The sequence below is a fragment of the Myiozetetes cayanensis genome, unplaced genomic scaffold, assembly GCF_022539395.1.
Source record: "Myiozetetes cayanensis isolate MyiCay16 unplaced genomic scaffold, myiCay2020 scf10, whole genome shotgun sequence".
Lineage (NCBI taxonomy): Eukaryota > Metazoa > Chordata > Aves > Passeriformes > Tyrannidae > Myiozetetes > Myiozetetes cayanensis.
In genome coordinates this window covers 11,678,591-11,705,938 of record NW_026086605.1, presented here as the reverse complement: position 1 = coordinate 11,705,938, position 27,348 = coordinate 11,678,591, and the positions used below count along the sequence as shown (strand labels likewise).

General features: G+C 40.7%; 1 protein-coding gene across 1 annotated transcript in view; it reads left to right on the top strand.

Moving 5' to 3' along the window:
- The window catches only part of SORCS3 (sortilin related VPS10 domain containing receptor 3), a 289,152-nt gene that overhangs the window by 142,796 nt on the left and 119,008 nt on the right, over window positions 1–27,348 (top strand). The window contains exon 4 of the mRNA XM_050338477.1: window positions 11,199–11,357. Within this exon, the coding sequence (XP_050194434.1) occupies window positions 11,199–11,357 (159 nt within the window). The remainder of the gene's footprint in view (window positions 1–11,198; window positions 11,358–27,348) is intronic.

Genomic DNA, 27,348 nt, shown 5'->3' with positions numbered 1-27,348 from the left:
GAAGTGGGCAGAGTGGACCTGTGCAAGCTGTCAGAGTGCCCTGTCTTGGTTAGAGGGAAAAGAGAGGCTGTCAAGATGCATTGCCTTAAATACAGGGCTGCCTGTATTTACCACGCAGACTGTCAGCAGGGTGGACACAGCTGCAGGTCCTGATGTAGGGCAGTTTTATGAGACCTTTTTCCTTTCTCCATCCTCCTTACTTCTCTGTGAAACATGGCCGTCTCATTTAGTGCTGCAGCTCCACTTATATTAATTTATGAAGTATGAAAAATGAGGTAGTTTTGAATTAACGAGGAGGGACATCAGGATAGACAGCAGGAAAATCAATCAATAATGGCGAGTCAATGTCCTGTTATTAAAAAGGAGGAAAAATAATAGAGTGGGTGGAGAGCAGCTCTTAGAAAAGGGGCAGGTGTGTCTTTTTGAAGACCATATAATTCTCTGACCTTGATCTTTAGTGGTAAGAGATGGTTCACCAAGACATACTTATTCCTCTTAAAAGAAAACTGTCCCACTCCCCCACCAACCCCAGTGACCAAAACCAATAATAATTGCAAAATATCTTTTTATGTCATTTTTTTACAGGGTGAAGAATATAGAATTTTAGCACATGCTGGCCACAGTCTCTATTTCTGCTGTATATGCACGTCTGCCTCTTACAGTATAAATGCAGTAACTCTACTGTCAGCTTTAGTGTGATCAATTCTGTGTAAAATATTTTATCCCAAGCAGCACTGTGAAACCTGGAAACCATTCTGTGATGGTTAGAATCAGTTTTTCTTCAGCACAGAGGTTGGCTGGGCAAGATCTTAGGTATTTCAGCATGTCTTGGAGTACTTGAGGCTTCTTTTTGCATTAGCTGGAGTCCATTGCCCTTGACCCTATCCATCCTAAAATGCTTTTATTCATTGTATACAGACAGATGTTGCTGGACTATGAAAGAACTGATAGGGATTTTCTAAGTGATGCACAGATTCAGTTAGGGAAAACTCAGGCTGTAGTTTTTTTATAAATCTGGGCAATTAACACTTAGACCAACACTTACGTCTCTGAAGAAAGATTGATGCTGCCTTTTCCAACGGGCCCTACAATATTATAATTCTCTGTTGCAACAAATCAGGTTTTCCCTCTTATGACAAGAAAACTTAGCTGACATCCCATGGCAGACCAACAAGATCCTTAAAAATGACTGCAAGAAAGCAACAAAACTCATGAAGCAGCTGTGCTCAGAGATGTGAGTGGGAAAGGAGTAGAGGCAAGGAAGGTAGTGCTCAGGACCCAGAAATGGGTGGAAAGATGGAGTAAGCTTGGCAATTTTCTGACTTTTGCCAAACAAAACCAAAATGTCAGTGTTACGTTGCAGATAAAACCTTTTTACTTCTCTCTTCCAATTCTGTTTCTTCTTACACTAGTTCTTTGTACAGTACAGTGTTCTTCGGGACAGTGCAGTGGCCAGGGCTCATGTACACACATGGAAGGACATTGAAAGGAAAGTACACGATTTTCCCAAGGCTGCAAGGTATCAGTGATCCTGTTGGAATAGGATGTAGCAGCTGTACTTCACAGCCACTGGGACAGTCACTCACCTTCTCAGTGTGTAATTTCAGACAAGACTACCACCATAAACCTGCAAGGACTGTATCACTGGGAGCTAATTATTAAATGTAATAGAAAATGTCAAAGCTGGTACTTGTGAATCCCATTCCTAGGTCCTGAACCTTCCCATATTGGAATCTCTGGCACCTGAGTTAGCATGCAGAGCTTGCTGGACAGCCTAGAGCTGAGTGCTACCATTCAGAGCACTGAAATGCCATCATGTTTTGTAACTTTAACCTTTAATTTTTGGGGGCCTCAGCCTTGCATGCAGAAAATGGATAGACCTTCTCCTATCATCTTGATTTTCTCCAGTGGGGGGATGTTAGGAAGAGAAGTACATTAGGGACAGTGAGGGACATGAGTAATAGATGCCAGGTAAGTAAATTGAGATAAATTAGAAGCATCTGGATGTGAACAGTGATAAAGCTGACTGTTGTCTATGTTCACTCTGCAATCTGACTAAAAAGAAGAAAAATAAAGTGGGTAAGCAAAGGAGAAGCAATGATGCATTTAAAATTGTATTGAGGTTTAATGGCCTCAAGAGAGATACATAACACAATTTTTATTTTTCTATAGAGCCATGAAACACTCTACTGTCCTCAAATGAAATAGACTGCTGTATACAGGCTGCAAAAGTTTACCCCCATGAGTAACTATCCATGCACATCTTTTTGTTTTCTGTAATGGGGCAACTACTGTGAGTAAACTTATACCCACATGTAAAGTGTTCTCCCAAGTGAGACCTATAATCAGAAGAGTGTTTTTATATAAATGGTGTTCTCAGTTCCAGCAGCTGTGGTGCACACAGCCTCTCCTTCCTGATAACATTATTTTCTGTAACTATTTCTGCTTACACGGTAAGTTACCATAATGGTGAAAATTACTTTGTAGTTCTATGGAGAACAGCACAACCATGCATTTACTCAAATAACATATAATTATAACAGTGAATGCTGCTTTTCTCTTTCTGTGAGCACAGTTTGGGACCAGAGCTGTTCCTTGCCACTAAAAAAAGATGGTGTCCCCAAAACAATGTGTCAGATGTAGTAACAGCTAGGGTTTTCCTGTGTAGAATAAAGAAGACTAAAAAGGCATCATGCAGAACTATGCTATGTAGAAATACCAGACTGCAGAGCAATATAATAATACAGATCAGAAGCTTTAAACTTGTGTGGAAGCACTGGTTGGTGCCTAAGGTCACCAGCTGAGGCTCCTCCTGCTTCTAGGATCAGTCACAGAATTGCTGGTCAAACTGGATATATGGAAACCAGCCATAAGTGGTGATGCTTGTAACCCATTTGGCAGCTCCTGGAGGAGAACTGTGCATGAACATGCTGTGACACAGAAAAGCCCTTGGCAAAATAGCTGAACAGTACATGGCACTGAAGTGTCCTCAGGAAGGTGGGATTACTGTGGCAGAGGACTTTGCTCTGATGATCTGTGGGGAGTTGGAGAATGTGCAGCTGTAACAAGAGTATAATGGGCTGGAGTAACCTTGGGTAAATGCTGCTTTGCTGTGACAATGAAAGGTTTTACAACCAAGCATGTGGCTGTTGCCAATCAGTCACTCTTTGCCAGGTCAAACACATGCTTTTTGGATAGCTTCCATCCCCACTGGCACCTGAAATTCAACAAGCAAATGCTTGCTGTGCCTTGTAATTAAAAGTGAAAAGTACATGTGTCCAGTGCCAAAAAGACAAGAGAAAGAGGGGAGATATGTTGTTCTGACCTGCTTAGCAGCAAAAGAAAGATAAGATGTTCTGCTTTGTTGGGTCTAGTACTGTTGGCATGCAAATTGGATCCAGCCAGGGATTTGGCATTGCGGGCAGGTTAGGATGGCAGCTTTAGAGTATCTGTGTTCTTTTCCCAGTTTTACAGCCATGATGTATTTTCATTTCCCCCCTGCCAGTGAGGATGGCAGAGTGGTTTTCCTTGAAAAGCTTTTGCTTTATATCCAATTTAGTCCTGATTTTCTCCTGATCCTCAGGGCATCCTGCAAGGTCCATCTGTGCTCTTGCGCAGCTGCTGGAGGTGGTGATTAAATGGAGTGATCTCTCCATGGACAATGGGGTGTGCGAACTTGGAATTCTGTGAAGTGTTTTGTTTTGGTATGGCAATTTCTGGCAGGTGTGACTGCAGTGCCAAGAGCCTCTTGTAATTTTGTACAAATCAGAGCAATTAATTGTAACTGGAATCTGGGTATGATTGGATATGAGAGACAATAGAGGTCAACAAAAGCTTAACCAGGGTTATTCTCTGTCAACAAGCGTAGTGGGTTGATGTGCAGAGTCCTCAGAGATGGCAAGCTGGTGCCCATTTTTGTTTTGAAGTATCACCACTAGACTCTACTGTTTTGGGTTAAAACAAGTTTTTATTTTATAGCTTGTTACTTTCTTCCTGTTTATGGTTCTCTTCTTTCATGTACCCTCTACAAAAGGCAAAACATTCTGCAGAGATATAGGACCTGCATGTAACCTGAACTGCATGATGTGCTCTGATCATTCTCTCTTAGTGCTGAAAAGGTGGGGAACCCACAGATGGGATCCCCCTGACATTGGTGTCACAGATCCATGCTGTCCTCCCAGACCAATTTAGTGGACTAGAGAGCTCTAGTCTCCAGCACAGCTGAAGGAATCTATGGAGGAGGTCCTTCACAGGAGCTGAATACTTAAAGAAACAGCTGTTGACATCTGGAAAGTTCAGTGACAAGCAATGGGATTCTGAAGAGTACAGGTTGGTTTGTAATTACAAAGAAGTCCTGATGGGAAGGAAGTTCTGTAGAGAGGTTAGCATGAAGTGTCTGAAAAGTCTTGAGAGAGCTATTTGGTTCTTTGGTCACGGTACATATAATACAGACCCAGTGCAAAATTCTCAGGAAACTCTTATTTCATTGCTCAGTTTCCATGGGTGTCTGAGTCATTTTTCATTATCCAATAATAAATACAGTAGTGAAAGTCACCTTTAACACTTAAAGATTGCTTGGATTTTATGGGATTGTATTGAAGTGAGTGCCAAGGTATAAAAGCCTTATGGTTGAGGTACTTTTATAACACATGCTTCATAAACCCTTATAAAGTGAGTGCAGTGCACTTCATCCTTTAAGATTACAGCGCTATGGTTCTGAGAGTTGGTGATCTGGTGCTATATTCATTAATTAAATTTGCCATTAATGTTAAATTTTGGGCAATAAGAAGTGAAGTTACAAGAAGTTGAAATGGGGTAGGTCCAGGCAATTTATCTCTCATGAAAGCTCAGTGCACCTTTACTGCTTGACTGATGCCCACAGGTTATCCTTAACATTAAGGAAGTTTTTGAGCCATATGAAGGAAGAAGGGGCCCCAAATCTGGGCTACTCTGTAACACAAGGGATTGCAATGAGCATTTTCCTTTTGGGTCCAAAATTAAGTAATTACGTGAAAGCTGTTTGTTGCTCTCTTCATGGATGTCTTGTTTGGCTTCCTAGAGAGCGGATGTTCCTCTTGTCACAGAGTTGCTTTGAGGTGGAATGAGTTGCTTTGCGTGTATGAAAATACATAGGATTTCACTCTAGAGCAGATTTTTATCACTGCCACATCCCATTTTTTCCTGTTTGACTGATATGCTTGGTGACTGGAAAATAAAGGTTGCTTTCCTTTTCCCCTGATTATTGTAGAGGTCAGTATATCTACAGGGCAGCAAGCAGGTATTTAGCCATCACTGAATATCATCTGTGAAAGTGTGTAAATTTAAGGTGTGCTTTCTAAGCTAGTACAAATAACTCAAAGCTATCTTTAACTTAGCTGATTTATATGGGTGTTACTTTTGGTGGTTGGAGCCCCTGGTGGTCTAGTGGTAAAGGCGCCGCGCTATCACCGCGGAGACCCGGGTTCGATTCCCGGTCAGGGCCACTCCCGGGCAGGTGGGGCTCGTTAGCCCTTAAAGGCAACCCACCTACGTCCTGAGGACCTCGCTGCCACCGTCCAAGCTCGCTTGGCCCCGGCAGATGAACCTTAGGATTAAAGGGTGGGCTCAGTTCCGCGCACACTGTGTCTCACCTAAAAAATCCAATGCGCAGGCTGGAAGGTGGAAAGACCTTCCCCGGATCTTCGCTCGCGAAGACTGGCCATTATTATTATTTATTATTATTACTTTTGGTGGTTAGTAGGCTATTACTGGTGACACCAGCACTTTTTTGTCTCAGAGGAGTTTGGGCTGATTTAATTAAACTGAAATTTTTTAATTGAACTGACATGTGGTGAGGAAAGAACTAAAAAAGCAGGAGATTTTCTTTGCAATGAGTTGCACCTGTCCTCCATGGGAATAGCAGAGAAGGGCTTGAGATGTATTCTAAGGGGTTTGAGGTGTGTTCATACCTCTGATGGCATCCTTTAGCCTGCAGGGCAAGTAAATTGCAGTAATGATGTTGGAGAGGAGAATGAATAACCAAGCATTTTCCAGTGAGAAATTTCAGATGGTCAAACATTTAATCTAAAATGCTTCAGCAGTAAAAAATTACTTTTCCCATAAGAGATTTCCAAACTATTCATATTGAACATACTTGTATGGGCTGATGTTTTGAAGGAAGAAAATTATTTTTGTATCTTTAAGCCTTTAAATGTCATTGGATTTTACTTTTTCAGCCTCAAAAGGAGGAAAGGACACCATAAATCCAAACAAAGCAAAAATCCTCCATTTGCATTGACATTTCAGCATAAATTGTTGAAACTTTTTGGCTTTTTAAACTCAAAGCTCCTATGGAACTTTGTGGGAAGTAGGCTTGACCCCATAGGTCTTGTGAGACCATACAACCCCTTAAATATTTTAAATCAAAATGGAAAAGAAATAATTTTTTTTTTAAATCAGATTTGTGTTTTCTTGTTGATGATGTAGACATGACCTGTCTTGAGGAAGGATTTAAAGTGTTTCTGAGTTGAGGGGCTAGTGGGAATAGGCCAAAAAAAAACCCAAAATAAGCTTTTTCACTTGTAAACTGAGCATGCTCAGTATGGAAATCCCTGTGAAGCTCTGAAGATGAAACCTCAAATTTCTGTCTTTGCAGCAGTGTTTGTGGCAGAACACCCTTTTCAGTTGCAGGAGAGGATAATGCAGCGCTACAGAGCAAACTCTAATACTTTGCTAAGGAGCTGTGTTTCTTTTGTGGCTATGGAGGCTTGCATGGTTTTTTGATTTTTAGTTTTGTTTTTGTGTGTTTTTTTTTTTTAACTGTTTTGTTTATTTCTTTTTAGAATAGCACTTTATATAGGCAAATGAGAATGAGACTGGAACCTCTGAAAAGGACCACTTATGAAAAGCACATTAAAGTGAAGGGAGAATCAGGAGGCAGTACAGAATGGTTTAATGTTGCCTACTTATTTCTTAGAACAAAAGACATTTATTTGAACCTGGCTTCTTTATTCATTTACTGGGATCCTTCCTGCTAATGTAACTGAGTGGTGCTACTGCTACAGATATTGTACCTATAAAACTGCTCTGTTTTATAGGGGTGATAAAGCTTTTGAATCTGTAATAATGTGGAGTAATAATATGGGGAGTGCATGTGTGTGCTCTTGTGCCTCAGGTGCAGAAGAGGAAGGATAACGTAACGTGCCAAGCGTGCCTGCTGACATGAGGGCAAAGCCATGAAGGGTACCGAGGGAAGGACTGAGTGCCAAGCTATAGGGGAGTCTTTGGCATAACTGCAGTAGACAGATTCAAGCAAATACAAGCTCAGGCTACCCACAGCTCCATGCCAGTAGAGTCTGGGCATGATGTAGCATTGTGCCTGTGAGAAGTGTGCTAGCTCATTACTGGTACGATTCAGTATTCCAGATCACAGTTGATTTAGTGCCTGGCTAGCTTGGAGCAGAGGGAGAGGAATGTGTCACCATCTTAACTCATCCACCTGCACATAGCCTGTGTGAAAGCAATACTGAGGAAGGTGTTTGTGTGAACCCTATGACACACCTGGAATTTTAATCGGAGTAGCAGGAACTCAGATTCTTAGTTACAAATGCTGCCCTAGTTTTTATTGTATTAGCCCCATCAGAGGGCATAACTTTTTAGTATATTTATGCTGTAATATGGTGTCACTTTCCTTCCTCCCTACTTCTGCATTAGTTCAAAACTCCTTTAAGGGTCTTACGTGCTCTCCAACAAATATGAGTGACTCTTAACTAATACTGTGGTATTATAGATACATCATGGCAGATATAGGTATCACACCTCTCCTCCTTGCACTTTCTGCCTGCAGCTTGTACTGTTTGTTTCCTGAGTTAAATCCCCTTGAAGTGTTCAGAACTGGATATGCTTCCTGATCACCTACTGAATATCCCAGTCCATATATTGTAGTTAATGTTGTTCTTGCAAGGTGGCTTCTCTGTATCATCTTCCTTCTATGTGCTCCTCCTGCTGGTGTTTGGTGTTCTGCCCCACTGGGTTTCATCCAGAACAGCTCTGTATGTGTCATCATTGTCCCCAAAGCTTCTGCTTTAAAGGAGGTGCACTAGACAGCTCTCTTCTTCTGCATCCATTCCCAAGGCACTCTCTGAAGTTTAGACTGATTTTCAGCCTGTTTTGTTCGGTCTGGTGCTTGCCATTCATTGTTCACTGCATTTTGGAGGTCAGGGAAAAGTACGTAGCATAAACTACTTCATATGAAGTATGTTTTCAAGGACTTACCCTTAGCAGTAACCAATCCTGCCTCCCCTCCCCCTCTCCACTTAAACTAGAGAAGATAGCAATTGAAAAAATATTTTATATATGCATGTATGTATAAATATATATAATCTAGAATGTAGCAAGGTGAAATGTAATTTCCTTTTAAGTAAAGTCTGCCATTTAATTTAATTTTATAGAAAATTATTAGATCTTAAAACCCTATAAATTACATTTGACAACTCTCCGGTGCTCCTTTGCTATTCCTTACGGCAATTATAAATGGCGACACAGGGTGCTGGCAGAAATGCTCATTCTGACTGGAGTTTGTTTCCCATCTCTTAATGAAAAGTGATTAATCTAAATCACCACTGGGGTAGATCCTTCGTCCCGGTCCCGTAATGAGAAGTGGTGGTTTCAGGCCTTTGACAAATGTCTTGCTATTTCCCCTGCCAAAAGTTCCCTCCCCCCACAGCTTCCAGGAGAAAAACTATGAAACCAAAGACACAAAATAAGGCCCAAAGTCTCTCACTCTTCTTCTCCTGCTTGCCATGTAACAAACCTGTGTGCCAGTCCTAGCTGCATGGCTGGTGGTGGTCTTTTTTTTTCCTCTGATTGAGCCTCCTGTTTCTTCCATGCAGCTCTGTGCAGTATCAGCCTTGCCTGGGAGGATGGATGACAAAAGAGGTGTTGCGTGTGTTCGTTCAAAGAATGGAGAGTTGATATAGGAAGTGGGCAAAGAGGCAGGAGGTGACTTATGTGATGTCACTTACCACTAGATGTGACTGTTGTTAGACTCTTCCACCTTTCCTAGCTTGATGGTTTTATCTGATCTTGCAACCACTGTTATGCATCCAGAAAAGAAAAAAAAAAAATTGTCCAGTTTTGTGAACCATTTGGTGGAAATGCTGCCTTTTCCATCTCATGTGACCCGTTTCTTGAACTGTCCACCAAAGTGTTGCAGATAGTTTGTGAAAGGGCAGAGTGGGTGTTTTGTTTGTGTACCACTGTTAGCTCCTTGTGCTCCTTATTTGAGAGCAGTACTGCAACAGTGACCTTTAAATACACAGCATTATTAACATTGTAACCATCTCTGACATCTTGTGGAAAATATTTTTATTCCTGAAATATCCTTTATTTTAAATGTAAGATCTTTCTGGGTTATCTTATTAAGTGGGCAGATTTACATCCTTCTTCCATTCTGTAGAACAAATGGTTTTTACTGAACAGTGCTACGGTTCTCTGGCACAGACAATATGCCTAGATAAACAGGGTTAGACAAATGTCTCTGAAGTCTAGGTCACCAGTGACAGAAAAAAATATTTTGAAATAGTGGTGAAATCATTATTGTTTGGAGCAAAATAAAATAGATATCTTGATCTGATCAGAAAGAAGAACAGTACTAAAGCTTCCTTCTAGGTGGAGACCTTTGAGATCTGTTCTCAAGGCCAGTTTCCACAGAGTCAGTTGGATATGGGAACATTTCTCATTGCCCAGACTGTGCACTAGAACACAATGAAAATGCACTTCTTCAGGACCTGTGGTGTGGCTTCCTTTGGGAATGGGTGGAGATTGATTTTTGGGACTGATTAAGTGGTATATGTGAGCGATGTTGAAGGAGCTTTCAGTTTAGGCTGGATTCATACAGATGGTTTCACCCTGGGAAAATGTTCTGTTCTAGTTCAGCTTTTCATTTCTTAGTGGAAAGGATCAGACACCATTTATGTTATGTTCACTTTCCCTTGGTGGCTTCATGGAGTTAATGAGCTGCTTAAGATTAAACAAGCACTGAATTTTTTTGCTTGATCAAGGTCTAACATACCAAGGGTCTTACCATTCCTTGTAACTGATTTTTGCTGTCAAAATTAATGTGTTTCCCTATTGTAATCTTGAAGCTGGAGCTCTGTGAAGCTGGATAATAAAAGTTATCATGGACATGAGAGTGTAACAAAACTGGAGCAGATTTCAGCTAGCTGATCATTCTGCAGTGAGCTAAAAAAGACCATTCCTGGATCTGTTTTCCTGCTGATAGACAGTTTCTATATTTGATTCATCTGCTGTATCAATAACCTGCTGAGTTTAGAGCAGCTGTAATTTATTTCCCACTGTTTGCCTTTATTTTATGATCCTGGCATTTGCTTTAATGTGGAGTCGTTTTCTCCAGATGTTAATAAGGTGGTGTTAATGTTTCCACAACATTTTTTTGATAACATTTGTGTAGAGCATGCCATCTGATAGTGTGGAATCAACGCATTTTAAAATACTGGTAATAATTTTCTAATTAAAATTAGAGGCTCAGAAGTGTTTTCTTCCCTGTACACCTTGAGGTCATACACTTTCCCATGCTTGGGGAAAATGATGCTTTTACTGAGTGAGTGAATACCTTCTACTGTACAAATTGGAAACATGATGTAAAACATCCTGTATCAATGTTTGTGCATATGCACATTTTCAGATGGTAGCAGCTGATCCAGGTAAGCATTCAGTGTTTCCAGTGAAGTGATGCTCTCATTCACAGCTCTGCAAACTGCCAAATAATGATCCTTTAATCTTAGGAGGGCTCTCTTTACTTTTAAAGAGAGGATTCCACATTTGGTAAGAGAGGTAGTAGACTGACAAGGGTCTAGAAAATCCTGGTGTGGCTGCCTGAGGTTGCTATATCCAACCAAGTTCAGCTTTTATATCAACACAACATTTTTCATTCTTGCTGGCCTTTCTGAATTTATTTGAATACAATTAAAATGAAAAAATGAAATCATCAAATAGATCAGCAAATGAATCAGCAAATAAAATGAAACTTAAACACTAACAAATCACCCTATTTTGGAAATTCTATGGGCTGTTACACTGTTGAGTGCTGTTCTGAATACATCTAATAGTAGTTAGTGCTGAATGACCTTACTTTTAAATGATGTTCAGTTAATTTCACTTTTCCATTAACACTCTTTTCCCTCCATTTTTCTATTTAGATCATGCTTCTTAGTGATCCAGAGATTGAGAGCAGCATCCTCATCAGCTCTGATGAAGGGGCTACCTACCAGAAGTACCGTTTGAACTTCTATATCCAGAGCTTGCTCTTCCACCCCAGGCAGGAGGAGTGGATCTTGGCCTACAGTCTGGATCAAAAGGTGAGCAGTTGATTTTGTGTTTCAATGATTATGAGCCAGGAGTTGAAGGGGATATTGTCTAGAACTGTGCACTTTCAGAGATGATGTAGAAATTATAGAGTGCTTTGCTGTTCTCACTTTGTAGGTTTAAGTGTGCTCAAAAGCCACCCACTGACTCCAAAGGGAGCTCACTAAAAGGAGCTGAGCATTACAGTGATCAGGATGGGTGTGGAAACTTCAGTAGCCTTGATGTTGTGAAAAGAATTAGTGATTTGACATGACATATGGAGCTGTTCTAAAAATCTATTGATTTGCAGACTCTGATTGCTGAGCTGTTTCTGAGGACGGAGCACTCAGGCTGAGTTGGCCTGGAACAGCTGCCAGTTGAGCATTGGGCGGTGCTCATTGTGCTTGCAAACTGAACTCGTTTATCTGAAAATCAGGGAGCAGCAAGGGATGACAAACTTTTCTGTGCCACTTTTAAGTCACTTTGCAGTGCCTTCTGTTAGTGAGACATCTCTTCAGTCTGTTCCTTTGTCCTTAGCAAGTTTGCTCTTACATAACACTCATCTACCTTGAAAGGTGCTGAGCTGGGCAGGTGCAATGTGGTAGTAAAGGGCTGTGGCTAAGGAGCTGTGTGCTTCAGTTCTGGAGCAGTAGTCCCTGCTACAGCCCAAAGCTGCAACAGAGACTGGATGATCAAGTTACAGATTTTAGAAAGCTTAAAGCTTGCTGAGCTTTCATCTTTCCTCTCTTGTGTTCCCATCATTCCTAGACTCTGGAAAGCAAAAACATGCTGAATAGCCACTAAGTTTTTCTCCTTGTGGTGGGTTGACCCTGGCTAGATGCCATGTGTCCACCAAAGTTAGCCTATCACTCCCCTCCTCAGCTGGACAGGGGACAGAAGATATAACGAAAGGCCTGTGGGTTGAGATAAGGGCAGGGAGAGATCACTCAGCAGTTACTGACACAGGCAAAATAGAATTGACTTGGGAAAATTAATTGAATTTATTACCTATCAAATCAGAGTAGTGTAATGAGAAATAAAAACTAAATCTTAAACTATCTTTCTACCATCCCTCCATTCCTCCCTGGCTCATCTTCACTCAAAATTTTCTCTATGTCCTCCACCCCAGAAGCAGAGGGGATTGGGACATAGGGGCTGTGGTCAGTTCATCACACATTGTCTCTGCTCCATATTCCTCCTCAGGGGAAGGAATCCTCTCACTCTTCCACTGCTCCAGTGTGGGCTCATTCCCACAGGAATCAGTCCTCCACAAACTTTTGCAATGTGTGTCCTTCCCACAGGCTACAGTTCTTCATGAGCTGCTTCAGTGTGGTTCCTTTCCATGGGATGCAGGAAATAGACTTCAGTAACAGACTGGTCCCAGTGTGGGTCCCTCATGGGGTCACAGGTCCCACCTACATGAGCTCCTCTCCTTCCATGGGTTGAGGGGTCAGCCTGCCTCACTGGTCTTCAGCATGGACTGCAGGGGGATCTCTGCTCTGGCACCTGGGGCACATCCTCCCTTTCCTTCTTCACTCACCTTGGTGTTTACAGGGCTGTTTCTCTCACGTATTCTCTCATTCTTCTCTGGCTGAAGCTGCTGGTTGGATTTTTTTCCTCACTTCTTAGACATGTTGTCTCAGAGGTGCTGCCACCGTCACTGGTGGGTTTGACCTGGGCCAGCAGCAGGTCCATCGTGGAGCTGGCTGCATTTGCTCTGTTGGACAGCTTCTAGCAGCTTTTCATGGAGCTACCCCTGTAGCCCCCTCCCCACTACCAAAACCTTGCTACACAAACCAAGTGCGTGTGTTAATCTGTCAGGTGTGTGTGTATGTGTGTTCTGACTGGGATTTTCAATTTCTGGAGTTATTGTTGAAGCTTTCTAAACAAGTCAGTCTCACATCCCACTTATAAGAACTATATAGCTAAAATAGTGTGCCTCTGTATTTGACAATTTCCTTTGAAAGGCTAGTGCAAGTCTTTACTAAAGTGTTTACTGAGAGTGTAATCAAATAATGTCCTCCTGCTCTGCTTCCCAGTGCAACCTTTCCATCCACTCGTTAACAGAATGTATGGCAGGCACCTGGTGTTTTGCTGCTATGCTGCTGATGATTCCTGAGTGACATTTGCAAGAACAAAGCTATTGTAAATACACTCCTTTCATAGTGTCAAGTCCTTACTGTATGAAGGAGGTAGTCAAATGTCAAATAGTTTTCTGCACTTAGATGTTCAGTGTAACAGGGATTTTGAAGTGGTCTAGAAAGACCAATCTATTTATTTGATGTCACAAAATGGTTTGATGTCACTTTTAAACTGGAGGTAAAGATTTTGCATGAATATGGTGTTTTTACAAAACAGCCTTGAAAGAAACAGGCATCTGATGAGGTGCTTATGGGAGAAACCAGACGTGACGTACTGAGTATGTGTTTGCAAAGAGATCCATCTGTAGTGAGTGCAGAGCATCTCCTCTGTGGGTTGAAGAACTGGACTTCTGTTTCCAGTGCTTTGTAGTCTTTTTGTGACAGCCATCAAGAAGAAATTCAAATACAAGGTTGGCATGTGTGATTGGACTGTGAGGTAATAAGAACACTCCTCTGGTCAGATACAGCAATAACAGGCCAGGAGGATTTTTGCTCCTTCTCCTTCAAACTAATGCATCTGTGTGCACACCTCAGCTGCTCTCTTCTGTTCTTCTGGACAAGGAAAATGAACTGTGAGCTAGAAACACCCTGAAACTACTTGCATTTTATCTGAGGAACTGAACAAAATAGTCCATAGAGTAAGAGCAAAGATGAGGTGATCTGCAGCTTGTTGATCAAATGGAAATGAAGCAATGCTAAGTTCAGGCTTCTCTTTTACACAAAGTGGCCTTTGCATTCAAGGCCACTTTTCTTCACTGTTCATAAGGATGGCCTGAAGTGTTTGTTAAAATCTGGTCCTAAAATGAAATCATGGAGCAGTGCTTTTTCCAATTGAAGCATTTTCTTAACATAACCCAGGAACCAATTGTGCTCAGCCACATCTTGGCTTAGTAAGAGCCGTAAAAGAACTGTCACTCTGACTCAGGATCACGCAGCTTCACTGCAGTTGCAACTGATACTGAGATAATGGGCAGTCCTGTTAGAGCATGTCAGCAGTGCTATGTGAAATCCCCAGGTGAAATCTTCTGAGAGGCTGGTATAATACATTCCTGCATGCCTGGAAACAGGGCTACTGCCACAGTTGAGTGGGAACCAGAGGTCAGCCATGTCCTTCTGTTAGGTTAGGCCAATGCAAGAGTGAAGTGCCTTTTAGGCTATAGGTCCTATATGCTTAAGAAAATTCAAGTCTTTTGCATCTTCATAAGATTGTTGTGGTTGTTCTCCACTAATTTTCTCTAGAAGCTACATCTGCTTCCCACACCTTCCCACACTACTGTGCCATGCCTTCTCTCCTAGATGTGTTAAGGGATCATGCCAGTGGCAATGACCATTTGATCTCTCAGCTGATATCCAGAAAAGAGCTATCAAGAGCTCCTAGAATAAGCATCTACAGAGGCTGCAGTAGTGCTCTACAGTTGTGAGGAGGCTATCCAAAGGGGTGCTGTGCTGTCAGGGGTGATTGCAGCCTAGTTCTGCTGGTAATCCTCTGTCCTTTGTTTTTGTGCCTATTTTTCCATGAGGCAGCATGAAGGCACAAAATAGGTGGAGACAGATGAAATAGTGCTTGCTTTCTCACTTCATATGTCCATTTTTCTGGGATAAAACTCCTCTGAAACACTTTTGATTTGATGCATGAGAGGGCAATAAAACAAAAAGTTTGTCATTAGCCTGTAACCTGCAGGTAATATTTGCCCACAGATACTGTGACAAGGTAGATGCTGATGAAAGTCGGTGACTTGCTCTATGCTCAGCGATGCAGCTGCTCGTACAGTGGGAAACCATAGTCTTCCACCTCTCTAAGTTTTACAAGTGTTTTTGACCCTTAAAATCTATTTTAATAATTACTTTAGAGGCAGATTTAAAAATGCAAATAACTCTGAAAACAAAGCAAGTGCATATAATTTGACTCCCAGCAGCAGAAAGTATTAAGGGAAAATCTAATCCATCTATGAATATTTAAATAAGCTGATAAATTTAATTTCATTTCTTAGACTAAAATATATATTTCAGATTTATGTTCATCTCTTTAGTTTTCTTTTAATTAAAAAAAAAAAATAATATGGTGTTTTAAGCAGGTTGTGGTCAACTTGGAAATTAATGAGAATGATGAATCTGAAAATCCATTTTGTCTGGTATGTTAGTCCACACAGTAAAATGAAATATCAACAGCTAGTGCCCTACAAGTAATGGATTTGTTCACTTTCTAGATCAAAAGATTTTAAAATAGTTTTGTGTATAACAATAGAAAACAATTTTAAAGTTTTGGTATGAAATAAAAATAGTCAGTATTTTGGATCTTCCTGCTAGAAAGTTTTCCTCTAAGGTCTTCTGAGCTGCAGTTCTTTGGCTGTGGTTCAAGCCTCTTTTTTAATGATTGTTTTATCCTAAAAATTCCTCCTTCTTTTTAGCTAACGTTTACACATTTGAAAAAAAAATATTAAACTATTTATCTGGTTATTATAAAAAAAAACTCAACACCTTTTGAATTCTGTCCTCTTAACAGAATTGTTGTCCCCTCCAAGCTGGTGTTTGAGAAAGTCTATTTCATATTCTAAGATCTTCTTCTTTAAGAAAAGGAGCCCCTCTCTTCTCAACAGAACTTCTCCTTTAAATATGACTCCATACTGAGAAGGCCAAAGACTTTGCAGTTACCTCTTCATATCAACTGAAATAATTAAATACAACAACAGTTCAATGAGAGGGAGCTCAACAGGCCTTCTGAAAGATATTTTGCTGTGTGGCTGCTGGTTACTTTGTTGATTTAAGGACAACTCACAGTTACCACCATTTGTTTTCTCTTTGTAGTATTCAAAGAGTTAGAGGACACTTCCTCGGTGTGAGTTAACACAGCATATCGTTCCTGTTCTGAATTTTTATAGCCAATTACGACCCTCCTCTGCCTTGTAAAACTCTCCTGTATCATCAAATAAATGCAGTGTGGCTGAGCCAAGAAATCTGTTTGTGTGGGCATGATCATGTAGCAAGTTCATAGACCCTGATGTCTCCTCACAACATGTAAAGCAGAGGCAGGAGGAAAATTTTCAGGTCTTTAAGCAAGCATGGGTGGGTGTACTACTTCCCCCTGAGCAGCCATGTGACACTGTGCAATTATCAGGCCCTGGGAGATTAATTGCATCTTGTGAGTCGAAAATCTTGGATCTCTTCCCAGTAGCTGTGTGTGTGTGTGTGTGTCTACTTTATTGATAAAATAGTGCAATCTGATGTATGCACGTGTTGGTTCTAATAAGGGCCCCGTGTGGCCTTTGACAGAAGGTGGACACAATGTAAATGTTACAGCCAATTTGCTGCAGGTCATCTGTGTCTCACTAGTAGTGTCTGTATTGACACTTAGATATATCACCCAATGCAAAGGGAAAATGGGGCTTCATCCTCCAATTTGCATGGATTTTTCCCCCCAGAAAATATATAGGAAGCCATTTTAAACAATCTTTTTGTTAAAGTGTGGTGGGAAGGGGAATATACAAAAAAAAAAAAAATCAATATTTGTGTATGGGGAAAGTATGGGAATGCTTTGTGGAATGCTATGAAAGCTCAGAGTCTACCAGCATATACTTAAAGTACAGTTTTTGTTGCTGCCATTCAAAGCAGCTGGGGATGAATATCTTAAATTGCTCTTACATTTCTGATACTAATATGTTGAGTGCCTGATCATTTGTTGCATTTATCCAAGGAATCAACTAATTCTCAAGAAGCACATCTTTCCACACACCAATATATCTCTAGGGAATGGATCAGTCTGGAGGCAGAAACAGAAGGGAGTTTCTAACTCCTCAGAGTTTCTCTCCAAATGACATTGAAACTTTTTTCAGAGCAATATGTACAACTCTCTTGCATAAATTTTTTTTAGTAGATCGTTAAAAAAGATATTTTTTTTAAAAGAGAAAATATTAGAGAATAGGGAGAAAGATATTTAAAATATTTCAAATCACCATTGTTAAGAGAAAAAATCCAGCTATGCAGGGAGATACAATTCCACCTCTTCCTTATAGGCCAAACTTTGATTTGGAACCTGCTGGGAATAGGTAAGAAACTGAATAATTCAATAGCATGCCAATTTAAATTCCCCAGCTACACCATTACAAATTTGAGAACATTGGATAAACAAGAAGTTTGGCAATCAGGGCCTTCTCCCTCCATAGGGCTTAATCTTCAGCAGGAAGTGAACAAAAGAAAGTGGGTGTCTTATTATCTGCTCGAATGAGGTGATAAATAAAATGTGTAAGATAACATTCTGCTGTATCACCAAGTTGCACCTGGCAGACAGTATCAGGTCTGACTGGAGAGATTCCTTTGGTGTGGGAGATGAGGCAAGTTATGACCTGAAAATTGAATGCAGTACATGTCACAGCCCTGACTATCTTGTCAGGACACTGCTGAATTTATTAAAAAAACCTTAAGAACAGATAACACCAGAGTTATAAGGGAAAGGGGTTTTTTTGTTTGGCTAGGGGTTTTTTTGTTGTTGTTGTTGTTTGCTTGTTTTGTTTGTGTTTGTTGTTTGTGGTTTTTTGTGGTTTTTTTTGGTTGTTTTTTGTTGTTGTTTTTGCTTTGTCGTGTTGTTTTTTGGTTGGTTTGTTGTTGTTGTTGTTGTTGTTGTTAATATATCTTTTTGCTTCCAGGCAAAATTCTCCCGTGGAGTTTGGGCCTAGGCTCCCAGCATGACATAAGGCAGTTTGGCAGTTAAGTGTGGGGTGGTTTGTTGTTGTTGTGTTTTTGTTTTGTTTTGGTTTGGTTTGGTTTTTGGTTTTTGGCTTTTTTTCTGACAGTGTCCAGTTGGGTAGGATGATACCAAGGAAATCCAGTGGGACTTGCTGAGAGGTGAATAAGGCTGGGTTCATGTTCTTCTGGAAATACAGGCACCGTTTTCCAGGCAGTCTTCCATCTTTGTCTGGAATTCTTTGTGATGAGATGTTTAAACAGACATATCGAACAGTCCAAGCTGTAAGGGATCTCAAAAAATAATCTGGTCCAACCTTTCATGAAAAAGGGAACCTAGATATGATTGCCTAGCACCCAGTCCAGTCATGTCTTTAATGCCTCTAGTGAGGGGGACTCCACTACATTCCTGGGGGAAAGGAAGATTCCAGTGATTGATTGTAAGAAATTTCTTATACGATGATGAAACCTCTCCTCATGCAACTTATACACCTTGCCTCTTGACCTCTGCATGTGGCTCTTTGTGAAGAGGAGTTGTATGGAGGTATTAAGTCAGACAAACACACACATATGGAGAAAAAGGCAACTCCCCATCTCTTCCTGTCATTGTAGGTCAATGAGCTGGGCCATTAAGAGCCTTCGGTGCCTTGAAGGATCCTCAGTCTCTCTGTCTCAGAGGGTGTCAGGACTGCAGGGTTTCAGGTTATCTCCCTCTCCATCTGCTCTGCTCAGCTTCACTGGCAAAAAGATGTAGGGAGTTGTATTCACCTTCATTCCCAGCAAGTGCCCCAGCCCCAGGTCTCAGGTTTTTCTGTGCACTTCATGGAAACTTAGGCACATGGGGGCTTCAGGATTATGTTCAGGTGAGAGTATTGCACTTTGAGTTGGAAGTCCTTTTGTCGGAAAGTACAATTCTAGGGTGGCAGCTGCAGGTGTGCTGATATTAAACAGTGGGAGTTGCTGCATATCTGAGGTGAGACGTGACTCCAGCCTAGGTCTGTAGGTTTTCTATCCTTAGAAAAGAGGTGTGGGGCTAATGAGGAGAGGCAGGTTGGTGGCTGCCTCACATCTCATTTTGCTATAAACCAGCAGGCACCCAGAGCTGTCACCTGCTCCTCAGCAGCATTCCTGGTCCTGGAATTTAGATGTAATTGTAGTTGTCAGAAGTTGTCAGAAGTGTGAGCAACCTCTCCTTTTATCAACAACAGCTCAAGACTGCACCTCTTGGGTAAAACTCAGCTTTTCTTAGCAAGATGTGAACATTACATTTAACAAGGAAAATAAGCTCTTCCTGCTCCCATATGGATCCTGATTGTAGAATCACCTTTTCATTGTATGATGTGAGAGAACACACTGGGTCTAATTTCTCATCATTGCTCATTGATATTTGAAGAGTGCAATGATGGTGGTTCCAGTCCTATGAATATGGTGCTCAGCTTTCAGATTTATCTTGCAGCAGTCACTTGGCATTTGGGCACCCCACAGAGTGAAGCTGGAAGCACACCAATTGCATTCTTTTCTTCATTTAAAAGGGAAAGAAATTGAGGAAGCTTTCATAATAACAGTTACTCCTACAGGTGTGCCATACTGAGGAAGGAAATAAAGTGAGTATGTTGCTCAGCTGTAAAGGAACATGTAGTGTTTCATGTTTAATACGAGCCATATTACAGTAACTGCTCTTAGAAATCCCTACCATACTGACTGGTCCATTGTATTACACACTCGTATTAAGAAGCAATCCCTGCCCAAGAGTGCTTGCAATTAAATGTGAGACTGACAAAGTGTTGTCCCCTGAGTATCTCTAGTGTATTCAGGCACAGGTCATTAAAGTGTTTCATTGCCTAACTACCACTGAGGACTATAGCAAAGTCATAAGCTGAAGGCAGATAGAGTCCTGTTCCCATGACTTAACTACAAATAAGCCTTTCATCTCTTTGCCTTTTGAATACTCTTCTGAGAACATCAGGTTCTACAAACATATCATGTGTCTGTCGCTGGACAAACCAAGAGCCAGCAGCTCTCCCAGGCAGGCAGGGCTCCATCAAACAGATAAACTGAAATCTTAGTAAAGTTAAAAAAACCCAAGCCAAACAAAAAGAACCAAAACCCACACCAAACCCTTGAGATTGGGAATATTTAAGGGCAATTTACAGAAGTCTGTTCTTCAATATGATAATGAACTGAAGAATCGAAATCACTTAACTTCATTTACAAATCATGAATATGTATCAGTGCCTTTAAATGAAAGGGCTACTAAAGCAGATATAGTGTTTGTTCAATTCATTAAAAGGAAGACAATTTATCAGGAGGTTTTTTCCACTCTTAAACTAAAGCTATATGCAAATGTTGGGAAATCAAGACCTTGCGCTAATTCTGCTGCATGATGAATATTTTTATAATCCTAATTAGAACTAGGCATTTAGTTCAGCAATTTCCCCCAATCTAGCCAATTTGAAATTAAAATAGATGCCTTGATTACAAAACTCATTAGCAAAGAAGCACCCTTTTCGCTAACCAGTTCATTTGGAATGCGCAAGCTGAATGATGTGAGGAGCACTTGTGTTGTCAATTGCCGTAAGTGAAGTGAGCCTTAATTGTTAGCATTGTGAAGTATTTGTATTGCTGCATGTTTCATTGCAGTATAATATATCATTCATTAAATGTAACAAAAGCAGTTTTAAAATGATTTAATTAAGTGGTGTTGGTGCACTAGGTAATTTTTATAAAGTCAGATGTCACAATTGTTTGCATTTGAAGTATTGATGGGCATTACTGTCGGAAAGAAGACATATGACTCTACATTTATCATTCTGATTATGATAAGCCTGGCAGTTTTAACAGGAGATGAGAAATTAAATTATGCAACCCTGGCTCTACTTCAGAAATGCCCCATGAATTTTGTCCTGGCAAAATACTGAACTTTGGGTTCGCGATGATTTGTGGTGGCAAAAAGAAAGTAACGGCTCGTGAAACTTGATTTAGTTAGAACAGACTTTCCTGTTGCTTGTTATTTACGTTATAGATACTTCATGGGCAGGTTTTACTTTGAAAAGGGAAATATAGAGATAAATGGAGCGAGATACATTTGATGCTTAAATGTGCTCTTCTGCTGAAGCAACCTCATTTATTGTGCAACAGAGCGAGGATCCCCTGCTTTATTCCTGGGCCATGCTAAATCATGGCTGTATATTGATTTTATCTGGAGCCTAAGTGGGGTGAAGAGCGGTTATAAATACAGCAGATGGGAATAAACATGAAGGAGTGAAGAAGGCTGAAGAATAAGAACACCAGGGGCATGATTTATTTTGCCTGACTGTAGAGATCCAAAATGTTGCAATGTGTACGCCTACGTTGGGTGTTGAGGCTTCACATTGTGGTTGGTGGTGATCTTCTAAATGGTGTTGATTGATTTCTGGAGGCAAATGTAGGTGACTACTTAAGGATAAGGTAAATTGTGCCTTAGACTCGTTTGTATTGACTAGGCCTCCACTGACTGTCAAGGAAGTAATTTCCTTTCCTGGGTTGTAACTATTTGCTATATTACCTGAGATTAGGGGACTTGAAACTAACCCTGCTGTCTGGATGTGTGCAAAATGGATTACATGGGATATGACTCCAATATGATCAAAACAGCAAAAAGTATTAAGTTTCCTAGCTCCTGCTATCATGCCTACAAATTATAATGACTGCCTCCGTGGAGGAGAGAGCAAACATGATGTGCAAGCTGAGAAGGAATTCACAATCTTTTGTTTTTCTTTATCAGGATTCATTTGTGTAGATGTGAGTTACCTGCCAGGCTCCTTCAGCAAAATGAGATGAACCCAGAAGGGTTTCCTGGGCCTTTTTTCCATTTTCTTGCTTTCTCTTTTTTTTTTTTTTTTTTTAAACCCCATTCCGTTTTCTTTGCCTTCCATATTGCTTTTCAAAGCTCTTTCTCAGGATTTGCATGTCCTGATGGCAACATTAGTCTCTTCTAAGACCTGTTGAGCAGAATTAGATGAAGAAAGAACACTTGCCGAGTGTTGACTTCACCTCGGGTATTTCCTGATGCTGACCATGAAAAACTTCAGTTTGGTTTGTTGCCCCTTCAGTAAGTTGACTCAATGTGGTGCTTGAGGTTAGAAGTGTGACTATTGCATGGCAAAGCACAACAGGGTTAATTTTGCCTAAAATATCACAGCTAAAGTGATAGAGAGGAGCCTGTGACAACGAATGTAAACTTGTGTGAATTTACTAAAACTTGTTAGAAAAAAAGACAACTCTGACCTCAGAGCAGCCAAATTATTTAGTCTGGGCCTAATTTTAAGGTTATACATAAATGCTTTTGTGATTTAAGGCCTTGAAGTATGTAAGCCTTTACACATTAGGGTGTGAAGTAGCTATACAGACAAGCTTTCAGTACTTGCAAAGTGTCTGCAAAGACATACAAGTCATGTATGGGATTTAACTGTTGGGATTTTAGGTACTTTCACTCTCCTGGGTTTTGCTGCTCCAGGACATTAAAGCTATAGCTTAGGGAAGATGTGTCTACCAGCACCTGAAATTATTGCTGTGGGCATGTAGAATTGAGTACAGAGGGATGCTAATTCCCTTGGATTAGAGTACTTTCTGGGAGGTGGAAATTAAGAAGCTGTTGTTTTGTTAACCATTAGGGTTATTCTTTGTCCAGAAGGATTTGGGACCCAGAAGCTCCCATTACTATCAGTGATTCAGGCAGCTTTTGGAAGTCTGCCCAATGGGGACTGTTCTTTCTGTCCGGGTAATGGTGGCATTTCTTAGTATTTGCACATTAACTTGACAATACAAGACCCCACTGTTGAGAAATATTGCACACTGGGATGACAGTAGGCTACTTAAGAAAATATTTTCATCTTTAATGTCCTTAAAGATGGATGCCTGGCATAGACTAGTGTCCTTGAGGCAGCCAGGATGATGCTGAGGGGTAGAGGTGTAAGACCCCAAGTCTCAAGCTATGAGCTCACCAAAGGAGTTTTACTTAAAAAAATATACAAGGCTCTAAAAATTCTCCTACTGCATTATTTAGAAGAGTCATTGGTTCTTTTAACACCTTAAGAGAGACTGAAAAGTAGAAGACGCTGCACACATTTTCTTAGGAGGTACTTTACATGTAAACTTTAGGAAATAAGAGTATTTGACTAGAGTCTGCAGGGGTAACATTCAACCAAAATAAAGCATTCCACCAAGAATTGACTTAGCACATGTGGCCCTCAGTTTTGCCTCAGATTGCCCTTTACAAATAGGCTTCTCTCTCTTGCTCTCTCCCTTTTTTGAGTAACTACAAACCATCCCTGTCTCCAGTGCTTGGTTTCAGTAGGGAAATGGACCATGTTCTGATTTAATAGCATACCTGAGTTGGTTTACAGAAGATGTTTAGAGTCACATATGTAGCAGCTGATATTCAGTGTGAGTCCATTGATTTTATCTGGGAAATGCTGATTTGCATCACTGGATGATCTGACCTGTAAACATATATGGTATTTTTTTCTCACATAAAACAAGATAGAAGTAGTTTATGCTTTCCTGTGCATAGTTTCTTTTTTTTCCTCCTAAAATCTGCCTGCTGAGAGATGCAGAGTCTCTGGGCTCATCTGCCTTTTGTGCAAGCTATCACTCATGTTAAGGTAACTCTTTATTTCTGTTGTTCAACCTTGACATGTGAAAATTCACCAATATTTGTTTTTTAATTTTCTCCTTTTATTTCTCCATTTTTTTCTCCTCCTGGTAGAAACTGCAGGTAATCAATATTGTTCTGGGGAATAAAGGTGCCAGAGGAGCAGCTGTAACTCCTCTGTACCCTCAGTAGGCACAGATGATTCAAATGTCCCATATGCTCATTGGTAATCCAGTGTATGTTTCAGCTTTTCATGATCATTGTGTCAGTGGTGACAAAAGAGGACAGTGCCTGGAGTTTTGGTCTAGAACCTCAGGAACTACAATCCCAAGTGTTTAGAAATAATTAATGGGTCCTTTGAAAATCATGAGTTTGACAGAGAAAAAAAATCAGGAGTGTGTTTTAATTATTTCAGTTGTCCTCTATTATATTTCTCTTGAATGCTTCTGTGACTGAGGAAAGGATTGTGAACCATGTTTTTCAAATGCTTCCTCACAGTTTTATCATTAAAAAAAAAAAAAGGCAGCAAAAACCTCAAGATTTTCGTAATGTCCTGATTCTAGCACTGTTCTGCCACAGGCCATTTATGCCTCTGTATCTTTATTCCTCATTGCAAATGCTGCTGCACATCTCCAGTTGTGTTTTGGTGCACATTTCAGCTGGATATTCATATTGGTTGTCTGGGAGAAGACTGGTGGCCTGTTTGTACAGGGTGTGCACCTGCCTGTGTACATGTTTGAATTTTTGCAGCAGAAACCCCACAGCAGTTGTGTGACAGTTACAAGAAGTTCTTCCAGAGTAATGAAATTCTTTCGTTTTGTGTTCAAATGATTTTTATAGGACCATGGGTGGCTATAAAATGCAAGTTAGGGCACGATGCAGTAAAACTTTGGCACATCCGAAGTATTGTGGGTATGATAAAAGCAGAAGATGAGGCATCAAAATGAAGGGTGATTTTTTTGAGAGGAGGACAATTGATCAAAGAAACAACAAAGCTTAAAGCTTTATAAAAAATTCCTGAGATTCTGTAGTGCAAAAGGAGTAAAACAGGATCCTTCCCAAAGCCTCCTACCTTGGGCCTCTCATTTCTACCAGCAGCTCAGTGATCATAAACTGTCTGAATCTAGATTTTGTAGCATTTTATGCTTGCAGTGTTCAAGAGATAACAGCAATACAAATAAAATGTTAGCAGAATATACTGCACCCAAGGGGCCTTTCTTGCCATATAGTAAGAGAACAATAATGTCATCAAAAGTTTTGCTGCTAAAACAGGACTCTGGCTTCGTCCTCTAACACAGCACTTGCTTCAGGCCAGTTGATTTTCTCAGATCTCGGTGCAAAATCCTTAAGAGTTATACACACATACCCAGTGGCACAAATGTGACGAGCCTGAAAGTTCTGCTGCAAAATTAAGTCTGATAGTCCCCAGCCAGATGAGCTGTGCTTTTTCTCTAGTGACAGCATGGAAACAGTTGCTTTATTTTTCCTTTGTGCCTTCCAGTAGGAGTTATGCTGTACCATCACTGTGAACTTAGGTTAACTTCAGGAATTAGAGTTACATTATATCAAGTTTGGTGAGTTGTTGTCATTTTTGCCTTGAATCAGGTTTGTTTATTGTTGAGGTTTTATGGGGGCTTTTTTCCTTCACTCGGCTTCCTAACGTGGATTGAAGGTACCTAGAGTTTGAATTAAATGGGATAAATAGCTTAAATATAGATACCACAGAATATTTAAAAACCTAGAGAGCTGCTGAGAGAGCTTGGTCAGGAACTTCCTTTTTCTTGCATGATCTGCAAAAAATAACTCAGTTATTCCAAAGGTATAAATGTTGTTTGTTTGCAGGAACTGGGTGATGGATGAATCAAAGACAGCAGTGTAAATGGTGTAGCCTGGCAGCTCTGAGGGATCCCTGAAACATGCGAGTTTCTCATTTGGTGATTTTTCTGGCAGTGATGCCTCAGTGCAGTGACAGGTTCTGCTACAGCCGTCAAGATAAATTGTTCCTGATGGTGGCTGCTGTTTACAATGATGCTGTTCATTTGGGTTCCTCCTGCAAACAGTCTCCCTTGCACATTTGGATCAGGATGAACTTAATCACTGTGAAGCACAGGGAGGATACCATTTCTCATCTCCCATGAGACCACTTTCTGTTCCCTTCCTACATGTGATCTGTGGCTTGGCTGTGTATGTGTGGAGATAAGTGCCTGTATAATCAGGCTCTGCTTTTCCCTTCAGTAGTTGTCTGCTCTCAATGCGTGGATTGCCAGGGAATCTGCTCAAAAAGAATTTTGGCTAGATAGAGATGAACTGAATTACCCTACTGGATTTTAAGTGTTATAGTAAGAGCAGTACTGAAGCAAATTTTCAAGCTAGCAGAGCCCCTGGTAGAGACCAGAGTTGTCCACAAAGTAGGAGAGTAAAGCTGAAAGGAACTCTAAGTTTCTTTATTATATGTTCAAGTTTACCTCTTGGTTCATTATAGGACAGGATAGACGAGCATGTGGTAATGAAGATGGCCCAAAAGAAAGAATTGTAGAAGACAGTACAAGATCTAGGGTATTCAGGTAGGAGATAATATTTGCTGAAACTGCATCTTAAATTTTATCAGAAACTGAAGTTTTCTGCCTTGTTTTTATAATTTTTTACTCATAGAATTTATTTCACAGTCACAGTTGTCCTATAAGCTTCTATGTTTTCCCTGAGGGGACATAAAACTCCCATTAAGTAAGGTGTGCCTTTCTCTGGGCTGGTTTGATCCAGTATCCGGCCTTGGTCCCAGGCAGAACAGAGCATAGGCTGTGTGTGTGGACCAGAGAGGGATTTGTCTCAGTGCAAAACCCATACAATTCCTAAGTAGTATCCATTCATCTACTGTAATTTCCCAGAAGCCTTTCAGGGTGGCACTGGGAGCATATCCATGACCAAAGAAGACAGAGGTATCCCAGTGTGTTGTGGCAGCCTATAAATACCTGCTCTGCATCGTAAATGTAAAAACCCATTGTAAAAAAAACAAAACATGGCCACAGGCTGAGGTACCCTCATAGGGTGAATGAAGTATAAGAATATGGACAGTTTGTGAGACTGCTCTGACTTTGTGAAGAAATAGGATCACACAACACCACTGAGAAGTGGGGTGAAGGTCTTAAAGAAGTCTTCATCTGGTGAGATGAGAACCTTATGAAGAGAGTGAACATCTACCCTCTGTCAGGGCTGACCCAAGTGGGAACAGCATTTTCACCTGTGTAAGGTAGATCAGTTCAGGTGTGTATCTTCTCGGTGTCTGAGGGTGATGTGTCACACAGCTGGGAAACCCTTGTCTGAGAAAATGCTGATGAATGGAGAATTGTTTTGGGTGGAATGGGGTGTGTGTGTGTCAAATAGCATACAATTTAACCTGGAGCAAAATACACTGCTTCAATTTTGCCTAAATGACGTATTCTGCTTGAGCCCAAACTAGTATTTCTTTCAAGCCATGTGAAATTTTTCACATGAACAACAATTACATCTCAGAATAAAATGCTCTTCTAAATGCAGTTTCAAAACCTATTCATTAAT